Source organism: Gekko japonicus, unplaced genomic scaffold, assembly GCF_001447785.1.
Source record: "Gekko japonicus isolate JY-2015 unplaced genomic scaffold, Gekko_japonicus_V1.1 scaffold986, whole genome shotgun sequence".
Lineage (NCBI taxonomy): Eukaryota > Metazoa > Chordata > Lepidosauria > Squamata > Gekkonidae > Gekko > Gekko japonicus.
Genome location: NW_015164700.1, coordinates 84,731 through 96,755, shown reverse-complemented (window position 1 = coordinate 96,755; position 12,025 = coordinate 84,731). Strand labels below are relative to the sequence as shown.

The 12,025-nt window shown below is 43.9% G+C and overlaps 1 protein-coding gene across 1 annotated transcript in view; it reads right to left on the bottom strand.

The window, feature by feature from the left end:
- Window positions 1–284: 284 nt before the first annotated feature.
- Window positions 285–12,025, bottom strand: part of MARCO (macrophage receptor with collagenous structure) — a 34,628-nt gene continuing 22,887 nt past the window's right edge. Inside the window, exons 8-11 of the mRNA XM_015409499.1 lie at window positions 11,180–11,233; window positions 6,455–6,508; window positions 3,775–3,948; window positions 285–415 (exon numbers count right to left, since the gene is read on the bottom strand). Of these exons, the coding sequence (XP_015264985.1) occupies window positions 285–415; window positions 3,775–3,948; window positions 6,455–6,508; window positions 11,180–11,233 (413 nt within the window). The remainder of the gene's footprint in view (window positions 416–3,774; window positions 3,949–6,454; window positions 6,509–11,179; window positions 11,234–12,025) is intronic.

Here is a 12,025-nt window from a genome sequence, read left to right as displayed (position 1 = left end):
AGTTCAAATTATTTTCAAGTCATCTTCCTTATTCATTTTTAAAATCTGGCTAATGCAGCAATGTTTGACAGTGTTATTATAATTCTAATAAAGTATCCAGATACTGATAGTGAGTCTCTGCCCATTGAAGGTATTATAGGGGTCTATTGATAAAGTGGGATTAAAAAAATAACTCAGTATTTAGCTAGCCCAGAAATATAAGTCCCAGTCACATTGAATGACAGTGCAGAACCATTTCACTGAATGTTATTCTTTGGCAGACATCAGTGCAGTACAATATGTCATTAGGAACACTCTACACCAGCATCTTCATTATGATTGCAGTTGTGTACACCCCAGTCAGATTTACTGCACAACTCAATGGAGGATTCTGTTCCTGAACAGTTCACTTCATCCAGCCAGATAGTTCCAGTTCCTGGTATCAGCCAAAAGGAAGTAAAAGAAAATTGTAATGAGTTATTGTAGAACAACCTACCACAAATTAGAAACGTGTATCAAAAGTAGACATCTAATACATTTCTCAGATCACTTGGCTAGGAAACAAAGGGGAAAAACAGCACTTGACCTTCTGCAACGGAAGAGAATAAAAGATGGATGTAGGAAATGCATACAAAGGGAGCTATTTTGATTATTAAGCATGATTCTGAGTAGTCCCTGTGGGTATTTCTTGAGTCCCATTTTCTATTGGTTTCCTAGTTTACCCCCTCACTTACTGAAAGGTTGATGCTTCTCCCGTTTTTCCTTCCTCTGATCAATTTTATTTTCATACGGGGATCAAAAATAACAAAAAATTAAAATTGCCATTAATACCAAGAGGGAAACATCACCAAAAGTGACATGCCCTGATCCCTGTCAATAAGAGGGAAGAGTGTGTGAACAGCAAATAAATCTACTTTTATTTAAGACACAGGTTCTGAACGAAATTCTTCCCAGGAAATGCATAGTCCTTCGAAAGCCCAGACCCTGGGTCACAATACCAAAACCAGAAGAAGAAAATATAGAAATAGGTGTGGGAAAGCCTGGGTAATGAAAGGCTACATGGGCTCCTTGTTGTAAATGGTAAATCATAAGGTTCAGTCTCCAAACAACCAAAAGTCTGGGACTCTCACTGAAGCTCTTTAATCAAATACTGGCCATTTCTGCAAGAACAGTTATTCTGGGGAAATGAAGGACGTTCTGCTTTCAGCTGTTGTAAGCAACAACCCAGAAATACAGGCAAACATGAGATTGGGGGGAGCGTGAGAATGAACTCCCATGAACCTCAGAAAAACAGTGTTCAGTGAAAACTGTGAGAGCTGGAAGAGACAACTGAAAGAGATTGGCCTTCATACATTCTTCAAGTCAACCATCTGGTGGATTCTTTGGTTCTAAATAGTTTGTAGATCTATGGTATCAACTTGTTAGTGAAATCTTTACTCTGTACATGATAACTGAGAATTATATTACTGTCTTACATTCTTCTACATATTTGTAAGCCTCCTTGTCTTACTGTTTATGTTGAGAAGGAAGGACAAAGAATGTGACACAAATATGAACGGGAAAGGTTTGTTTTAAAGACATATATATGAAGAGTGGAAAAAAAGGAAAAAAATGATGGGGAAGGTGGGCAGAGCAAAATTTAAGAGATGGAGCCTTTTGCAGAGCAGTGAGGAATGCTCACATATACATTCCTAGTTTACCCCCCCTCTCATTTTTTTTTAATGGAGTTGCGGTGGCTCAAGTGGTTAAGACGCTGAACTGCAGGCTGTGGAAGGTCGGTAGTTCAGCAGTTCGAGACCCGAGTGTGCCACATGACGGAGTGAGCTCCCGTCTCTAGTTCCAGCTCCTGCCAACCTAGCAGTTCGAAAGCAAGACATTGCAAGTCGATAAATAGGTACCACTTCGGTGGGAAGGTAACAGCGTTCTGTGCGCCTTGGTGTTTAGTCATGCCGGCCACATGACCACGGAAACGTCTTCGGACAGCGGTGGCTCTTCGGCTTTGAAACGGAGATGAGCACCGCAACCCTTGAGTCGGACTCGACTGGCTTTCGAGCAAGGGAACCTTTTACCTTCTCATTTTTTAAATAGGATACTCATGTACAGACGAGATCATGATCCAGTTTTCTGGGCATCTACTGGCTTTATTTTTGTTGCTAATTCCCATGTGGAGAGAGTGCCTAGCTTCCCTTAATGGCATCTTGGTTATTGTTCCCCACACATCAAGGATTAGAGATCAGCTTACACCTAACATTTTTCAATAGAGGTGGTTCACACTTTCCACCGAGGGTCACTGAGAGTCAACAAATGAAAGGATAAAAGATCAAGTGATGTTCATGTGTATATGAACTAGCAATGGCCACACTAGCCATGCTACAACCCTAATCATATTATGGAAAGCCATATGACTTAATTTATTTGATCATTTATTTAGATAATTGTTATGCCTCCACTCTGGGGATCCTGCCCAAGGCAGCTTACAAAATAAAACATAATACATAATAAAACCATAAAACATTAAAAGTTATGAATCAAAATCCAGCATTAAAAACATAGCCTGAGATTGCTGAAGGGCATTTCTGTTCATCTTTAGAAAGTCTGTCAAAATAAATGGGACTGTGCTAGAGAATTTTAAAAGAATGATTTTTTTTTTTAAGATGGGGAAAGGGGTTAAAAATGGCACAGCCTTACTCAGGGAAAGGGAAGCAGAGGTAAGTGTAGCCTAGATGATACATGTCATGATTTAAAAAAAGTTTTTGAAGTATTCTCATGCTTGATATAGAACAAAGGAGCCTTCTCTTAAAAGAACCTTTCTTAAAAATTCTCCCATGCACTAGAATTGTTAACATCTTTCTCAGAATTGAAGAAATTGGGTTTATTTAATAAAGAGGTGATATGATCCTCCGAATAGCTAAACACACTGAATTCTCTATAAGCCATGATGTAACCTCAACAGAAAAAACTTTGTCACACTTGCAAAGGAACATTCTACATCTTTTTTAAAAAATCCAATAAAATAGAACTTTTGTAGTATTTACAAAATGGCATGGGCTGTTCCCTGTAAATGATGTCACAAACGTTGTCCAATAGGTGACCATGACACCTGTGTAACTGCATTCCACACAGAAAAGTGTGACTGGAGAAAAAGTTCTTTGAAAAGGCAATTTTCATCTGAGCGAAATGACTGGGAAATGTTTTTGGGTCCTGGACAACAGCTGAGCAACAGCTGCATAATTAATGCAACCCCCCAATTGTTTGGAAGTTCCTCGTATGCCTTTGAATACTTTTTCTCTCTCTTATCCTCCCATTGCCTAGCAAACAGCTTCAGACTAACAAAAGCTTGTACCCTGGAAAATTTTGTTGACCTTTTAAGGTGTTACTGGACTCGAATTCTGTTCTGTTACTATGCTTCTGTAACAGACTCGTGTTATAATCACAAAGAAGCATGCAAATAAAGCATATTTTTGCAATGTGCACATTATGTCCCATTGACGACACCTGTGTTTCCTGATGGCATTCAGAAAATAAATAAATAAGCCCAGCACGCTAATGCCTTCAGTCTTGTCCGGAGAATATATTTAGGGTGCATCGCTTACCATCTTGGACAGGAATGTTTAAGATTTGTATTGACCCTCTGCTGACATATTTTGGATGACAGAGAATTTTATTTACTTAGAAATGTATCTGCTGCCTCTCCATCCCTGCTTAGATCTCTGCTAGTTTTAGATACGAGTGATAGAACTGAATCATTTCATTTTTTGATGATTAAATTAGCCATGGAGTCAGTTAATAAATTACCTGCAGTTGCGGTGAAGACAATGGCTCTTCCAGTGTATCCCATCATTCGGCAAACCACTGTTCCATCACTTTGGTCCCAACTATCGTCACATATTGTACCCCATTGCCCATTGTGCAGAATTTCAACACGGCCTCGATTACTTCCTCCAGCAATTCTTATGTTGGGACTTCTTGCTGTTGTTTTTTTTAAAGAAAATATTATGTAAATCAAAAGGAAAAGAGGCAAGATCTCAAAATAGTGGCCAAGGTATGTGTAACAGGTTATTTATTTATTTATTAAATTTCTACCCCACCCTCCCACCGAGGCGGCTCAGGGCGGCTTACAGAGAGTTTAAAACAACATACAATTTAACACCAGCAGGACTATTTTTGAGCAGGAACGCATAGGAACGGAGTTCCGGCTGGCTCCTGAGTTGGCCACGCCCAGCATGAACTCATTAGCATAACAGGCCACACCCAACAGCAGGAACTCATTAGGATTGGCTACATTCGGGGTGTGTGGCCTAACATGCAAAGGAGTTCCTGCTACAAAGAAAGCCCTGGGTTTTGACAACAAACAAGGTAAACAGAATAAGAAGCAAAAGGTGGGTGTGGCTGGATGAGTACACTTCTGGCAACACTGGGGTGTGGCTTCATATGCTAATGAGCTGTGCTGTCAGGGGTGTGGCCTAATATGCTAATATGTTTCTGCTGTTGGGTGTGGCCAACTATGCTAATGAGTTCCTGCTGTGGTTTTTCTACAAAAAAGCCCTGAAAACCAGCAATTACAAGATATAAAATACAATAAATACAGTAAAACTAAGTAAAAATGGCGGCATCCTATGATAAAGTGCTAGTGCGAGCCAACCAGTGCAGTCAGTTCTTATTTGAACGCCTGGTGAAACAGCTCAGTTTTCACAGCTCTACGGAACTGCTGGAGGTCCCGTAGAGCTCTAATCTCATTAGGGAGCTCGTTCCACAGCGTTGGCGCCACCAGGGAGAACGCCCTGGTCCTGGCTTTTCCCATTTCCCCATTCTTGCTACAAACACAATGACTACTGGGATGCAAAATGTGTGGTTGGAATTTGTGTGGTCCTAATGAACAAAAGGTGTCACTTGGCACCCCTCAACTTCACATCCCCAAAGTAAGCCATGTCTGCTTCTTCACATCTTTAAAGGGACTGCACAAGACAGCGTGAAACAGCTGAGTGGCGGGGAGTTTTTGCGGCTTTTGTGGGAAGCAGAAAGCAAGCATTTAAAGGGACTTGGGGTCCCCTTTAAACCCCTGCTATCCGCTCCACCCATGAAACCCCACAAACCACCATGAACTGCTTTAAAAGTTTGTGGAAGTTCATGAAGGTAGAACTTCTACTCATGAACCTGGAGCAGGCCAAAATTTGTGACAAATTTTGCTTTGTGGTTCAGTTTGTGCCCATCCCTACATGCCACGGTGGTTTGCCATGGTGCCATACAGGGAAGTGGGTTTAACCTTTTTGCCTCCACTTGGTTTCACTGTTCACATTTTAAAGGAGAAAACAACCTTCTGGAGGCTGCATGAACATTATGGATAGACTAAGATGTTTGATCTACATCTTATATGTTTGAACCTTTTCCTGGGCCTTGGATCCAGACCTAGGATATCCAAAGGAACCCCCCCCCCCGATATAATACTATTTATTGAATCCAGTGGGTTATGTGAAAGGAAATGATCCATTCTCTCTCCCTGTCCCTCTCACCAGTTTCTTGTACAATCAGTACCTGCCCCATTGTTGTCAATAGCTGAAACTGCTCTATGGACAACTCCTTACTGTGCCTGTGCAATTGGTCCAGTAAGATATTGAAGTAGGTAGACTAGCCCGAGCTCACGTGGATCTCCATATTCACAGTGGATTTCTACAATGCTTTGGAATAGGGTAACCTCGCCTAATTTTGGTAAGGTAAGGGGGAAAAAATAATGTTAATTACCTGGAGCACCCTTTTCACCTTTAGGCCCTTATATCCCAGAGGATTGTGATTGAACATAAAAAAGGAACACATGTTTGATCAATTAATAATACATCCTGGAAGCAAAATTCTTTCCCAGCAGCCAAAGACACCACTTGTTCCTTTATGTCTTAAAACAGCTGTAACACTGCCCAGGGGCGGATGAAGGCTCACTGGTGCCCTCAGCACTGGCCAATCTTGGTGCCCCCCCTCCTTTCCACACTGACCCAGTCCATTTTAGTTGTTGACCTGTTTGACCAGATATACAATGCAGGTTGCAGCAATACAAAAATGTATTCCTATGATAACACAATCTACTGTACACTCTCTTTCCTCTTCTGAGATAAACAGGGTGCAGAGTTGTGTATTCACTGACATTTTTGCTCATCACGATCTCCTTGAGTTGGAACAAATGATAACTACTGACAACTCTAATAAAGAGGCAAATAAACTTATGTAGGAACAGGCTGCACCATTATTTTATCTTTCCTATTGGTTACTTAGCAATTTACTTGTTGAGTTTCCATTTTTCTTATTTCCATCCTCATTTGCAGAATCCTAAGATAATTTTGACTCCTAATCCTGATCTATACTATAGTTGCAGATACTACTAAATCAAATGCAAGGGCCCAATACCCGAGAAGCATCAGATGATGATGATTTTTTTTTTTACCTCTAAGCCCCACAGAGCCTTTTTCTCCTTTTCCTCCTGGTTCACCTTTCCGTCCAGGATCCCCAGTGCTTCCTTTACTTCCTTTTTCTCCAGGCAGACCTCTGGCTCCTAAGGAAAGGGTACCAACAGTATCAGTGTTAGCAAGAAAGAAAACAATATCACAAAAAGGTAAAGCAATCGAGCTATGAAAGCGTTCTAGACAATAACCAGGGGTCATTTCCTGCAGGAGCACACAGGAGCGGAGCTCCGGCAGTAAAGAGCCCAGGGGGCGGGCACATGCAACAAGCCCCACCCCCTGCTCCCAGCAGCCCTCAGTCAGAGCAAGAAGCAGCCAGATAAGCTGCAGAGCCCCACCCCTGGTCCAAAAGAGTCCAGTGGTACCTTTAAGACCAAGTTTTATTCAGGCACAAGCTCTCCCTCCTCTGCGAGGACAGAGCTCCATGTCGTCCCCCCCAATAGCTAGCAATCCAAAACAGTCCAGTGGAGCCTGAGCGGTGGGTGTTGCCTTCTGACACACTTCTGGTGATGTCAGGGGGTGTGACATATGCAACTAAGTTATGTTAATGAGCTCCTGCGCCTCTTTTTCTACGAAATGACCCCTGACAATAACCTAATGGTTACCATCCATTTCATGCAATCAGCGTTTATATGTAAAACAAAACAAACCTTCACCACTCCCCTTTCTCGTTCTCTTACTCTTTTCCTTATAGACACTGAATTTATAACATTTGTAACATGGTGCTTACCTGGCCAGGGCCCAACTATGGTACATGTTTCAAAGTCCTTTGGTTGTATCCAGGTCCACTATGAATACTTGCAATCATATTTATGTTGTGAGCTCCCCATTGGGAGGTGATTCCTGAACGGGTATGGTCTGATTTGGAATGGGATGTGGCATGCAGGGAGAGGAGTCTTATGTCTCCCACCCCCCTTGCCATTTTCCCAACTTGAAAAGGCCCAGGGGGATGAGATGCCCCATTTTGGAAAACTGCTTGTGCCCCATCAGTATGTGTGGAGTCCCCATTGGAGCAGACCGTGCCTCTTCCAGAACTGTTTCAAATCGGGAAAACAGCGTGGGGGGAATGTAGGAGTCCCCTCTTCCTGTGTTCCCCGGTCCCGTCCAAGTCTGAATGCGCTCCCTGCACACCTGTGAACTGAATTTCCAGCAGGGGCTCACAACTATCTGACTGCAAGTTCTCACAGCAACCCAGATAGGACCAGAGGACTTTGTAATGGGTACTTAGTTCCTGGACTGGTTCTCTTTGGAGAGCAGAGCACAGGAGGCGTATGATCTTTTTACAGTCTTTGCTTTACTTACAAACAGAGGTCATTTCGGGGGGAACGCGGGGGAACGCAGTTCCCCCGGGTGAGGTGCAGGGGGCAGGGCACATGAGGAAGCCCCGCCCCCTGCTTCCGGCCGCCCCGCTTCCAGCCCTCATTCAGCCAGGAGGAGGCAGGAGAAGAGGGAGGGTAAGTTGCTTCCTCCCCGCCTCTCCCCACCCCTGCCTGCCTGGGGCCAGGGAGGGCCTTGGCGGGGCTTCCTCGCACTCCGGCTGGCCTTGCAGGTCCACCGCCGGGCCCCTGATGTCAGGGGGAGTGGCATATGCTAATGAGTTATGCTAATGAGTTCCCCTAGCTCTTTTTCTACGAAATGACCCCTGCTTACAAATATGAAAGTAGAGCATGGGTGGAGGAGGAGAATCACTCCCCATCAGATCCCCGGAGAGAAGGATCCCAGAGAGAGGGATCCTGCAGCCTCAAAGTGCTTCAGCCAGCAGTGTCTCTCTGCTTTTCTCTCTGTTACCCCCCAGAATCTCAGACTGTGGCTTCTTCATACAAAGACATACATCTGATGGGTGCTTGGGCTGAGCCATTACTAACACTTGAGACCTGCTGAGGAGATACCCACAGTTGTTAAGATGCATTGCCATTGTTTTGTCATAGGTTCTGGCTCTCCTGAGGCATGTCCATAGGCTACGCATGGTCACAGCACCCAGTTCTCCCAACCTTGCATTAATACATTCCATGGGATTGACACAGTGCTAGCCCACAAGATAAGGACTGATGCTGTCCCTAACTAGATGTATATAAAAAGTAATGCATACATCCAGTGGTGCTGGTGCACACAGAACAATCACTGAATGTGACTCTACCACCAGGGGGTCATGTGGGAGATCCCATGTTTGAGAGGGATCACATGCCAATTTCTCGTGTGAAAAACTTAGGTGCGAGGAAAGGCCTCTTGGTCGTTGTGGGCATTTGCATGGGCAGGACATGTCATAACTCTTGGGATTCAACATGAGAGAAGCCATCAACATATTTTCTACTTAAAACCAAAGAGTCTTTCATGCTCTTTCTCCTTTTACAATCAGCTACTTTTCTGGGCTCCTTTTCTTCCTTGCTCTCAGTGCTTATGTAGGACAAGGGGAAAAGAATGTGATTTCTGACACTCTCTCCTTAAATTTTGCAAAAGGTACTAGGCTCAGTAATACCTTTTACACCAGAGGTTTTGTTGGTGAATATTTTACCGGATAATTCAAACAAAGAGGGCCGTTATTCGATAGTCTTTCTAACTACAGCTGCCAGAATTCTTTATGCAAAATTTTGGAAATCAATGGAAATACCAACAAATGAGAATTTATAAACAAAGTCTTGGAGGTGGCGGAATTGGATAAACTGACTTTATTGATAAAAGGTGCAACGGACTCGACATTCCAGAATACTTGGACACAATTCTATAATTGGTATGATAAGCATATTTACGCTACTTTGTAAGGGACAGACTAATTGAATATTAGTGAAATGTACACCGGTTTTAGGATTATAGAAAAGTTGCTTACAAAGTTCACGAATAAATGTTACTAAGTATAAACGTGTTAAAACGACAATAACCCCCAGGTGTTAGTATGTATGTTAGTATATATTTTAATGTTTGTTTGTACTTTTGTGTTTTATGTGTGTATTTTTTGTGAAAAATTTAATAAAATTCTGCCTCTTCGGGGGCAGTTTAAAAAGAAATGAAAAGGAAGGTTCTCAGTGTTCCCTAAGGTTCTCATTCTCCTGGAAAACAGATAAACAAATGCAATCACTGACAATATATGACCAGCATAAAGAGAGACCAATAGCAAGGTTTACAGTCAAATGATGCTTGTATGATGTTAACTGCTTGGTGCCGATTAGAGATTCTTTAATGTATAAACTAAATATGATGTCATTTGGGGTATAAGACCTTCTCCCCTTCCTGGTTATGGCAGAATACAGCTTTGGAATTGCTGAAGTGCTAAGGTACTCAGCCCACTGTATTCCCTTTTTTAAATGCATTAAACAGATATTCATCTAACTCGTTGGACTCTGACTCTGTGTTTCCAATTCGGCAACGGGAGAGTGCAGGCACAGATTTGTGTATCACTTAGGTATGGATTGCCTTCATGGGTTGCCCAGCCCTAGAAGCTCCACAGTTCATTTCATTGCAACTTCCTCTAGCAGCAGGAGCAGCCTTGAGAAGAGGCAGGGGTTTAAACCAGAGTCTCCAAAGTAAGGAAAGGGTTGTTGTAGTGCATAACAAACCCCTCCCCCTGTTTTGCTTGCATAAATGCACCGGCTCAAGCTCCACATTTCATTTCATTGCAACTTCCTCTAGCTCTGCCCCCAGCCTCATCACCTGCAAAGGGCTGGTGAGAGAAGCTGGCTGGTTGGCTGATGCCTGCCTGGCCGAGGGAGTGAGCACACAGCCAGCTCCGCCCCCAGCTCCAGCATGTGCAAAGGTCCTGGCTGCTGGTTGGGAGGGCAGAGCAAGCATCAATCAGCCAGCCAACCAGCCAGCCATTCTCACTGCTGCCCTCCCAACCAGCAGCCAGGCCCTTTGCATATGCTGGGGCTGGGGGCAAAGCCAGCTGTGAGCCCACTCGCTTGGCCCTCCCTTGTCCTCTTTCCTTTTCTTCCCACCCCGCCATGTGTTTTCTCCACACACCCAGGGAACCAGGCAAGAGAGGGAAATGCTGCAGTGAAGGGCTCGGAGTGGTGGCAGCTGTAGGCTTTGCATGGAGGGGAGGGGAGGGTCTGGCATCCACCAGGAAGGGGGCTGGGTGCATCTGAGAAAGGCTTAGCCCCCCTTGCCCTGCTACAAGCATGGTGGCTGCAAGCATGGACGGCTTCAAGAGGGAATTAGATAAGCAAATGGAGCAGAGGTCCATCGTGGCTATTAGCCACAAGGTATAGATAGAGACTCCGGGGCAAGTGATGCTCTGTATTCTTGGTGCTTGGGGGGGGGTCAATAGTGGGAGGGTTCCTAGTGTCCTGGCCCCACTGCTGGACCTCCTGATGGCACGTGGTATTTTTGGCCACTGTGTGACAGAGTGTTGGACTGGATGGGCCATTGGCCTGATCCAACATTGTTCTTATGCCGCTGTCTAGCTACAGCACTGATCTGCAGTGGCAGTATATAAAGTCCTATTTATTAATAAATCAAAAATACAAATTCTAAATTACTCCAAATTTTACACAGATTTGTGGAGAGCAGTGCCTTTAGTGGTCTAAAACACTCGACAAATTAAGGAATATTTCATGTACATAGTTATGGTGGAACGAAGATATTTATGGTTACTAGCTCCAAGCTGGGAAATTCCTGGAGATTTGGGGTGATGGTACCTGGGGAAGGTAACCCTATTGTCCTTCCTGCTATTTTTAAGTAAATGAAAGATATCAGGAACTCTAATTATGTCATGTAAGGTTTGGCTGTTCACACACTGAATCTGAACATCTCCATCTTACCAGGATCACCTTTGTTACCCTTTCCCCCTTGATCTCCTTTCAGTCCTGGAAGCCCTGAAAGAAGAAAGAGAAAGTGTGCATCAGATACTCCTTCTAAAGCAACTTTTTCAATAGATTGGAAAATAATGTTATTTACATACCTATAGAGCCCATTCCTTTTTGTCCTTTTTCTCCTGGTGCACCTTTTATGCCAGAAGGTCCACTTGGACCCATGACTCCAGCCACACCTTCAAAGTGAACCAAAGAACTGTTAAGCAGGCAAAGTAAATAAATTTCAAGAACCACAGGAAAAAAAGTTATGCACTTGTCCATATCTGGTGAGTAAAGGAAGATTTAGAAAGGCCAGCCCTTAATGTGGCATGAAAAGACACCATCTTTGCAATTGTAGCCAGGGCTATTTTGGGGCAGGAACGCACAGGAATGGAGTTCCGGCTGGCTCCTGAGTTGGCCACACCCAACAGCAGAAACTCATTAGGATTGGCTACATTAGGGGTTTATGGCCTAACATGCAAAGGAGTTCCTGCTATAAAAAAGCCCTGGGTTTTGACAACAAACAAGGTAAACAGAATAAGAAGCAAAAGGTGGGTGTGGCTGGACGGCCACACTTCAGGTAACATGGAGGTGTGGCCTAGTATGCTAATGAGCTGTGATGTCAGGGGTGTGGCCTAATACGCTAATGAGTTTCTGCTGTTGGGTGTGGCCTATTATGCTAAAGAGTTCCTGCTGGTCTTTTTCTACAAAAAAAGCCCTGGATGTAGCAATATGAAAAATGCTCTGCAGGAGGGGTCATTTGGGGCCGGAGCGCACCAGAGTGCCGCTCTGGCAGCTCGCCCCGCCCGCCCCGCC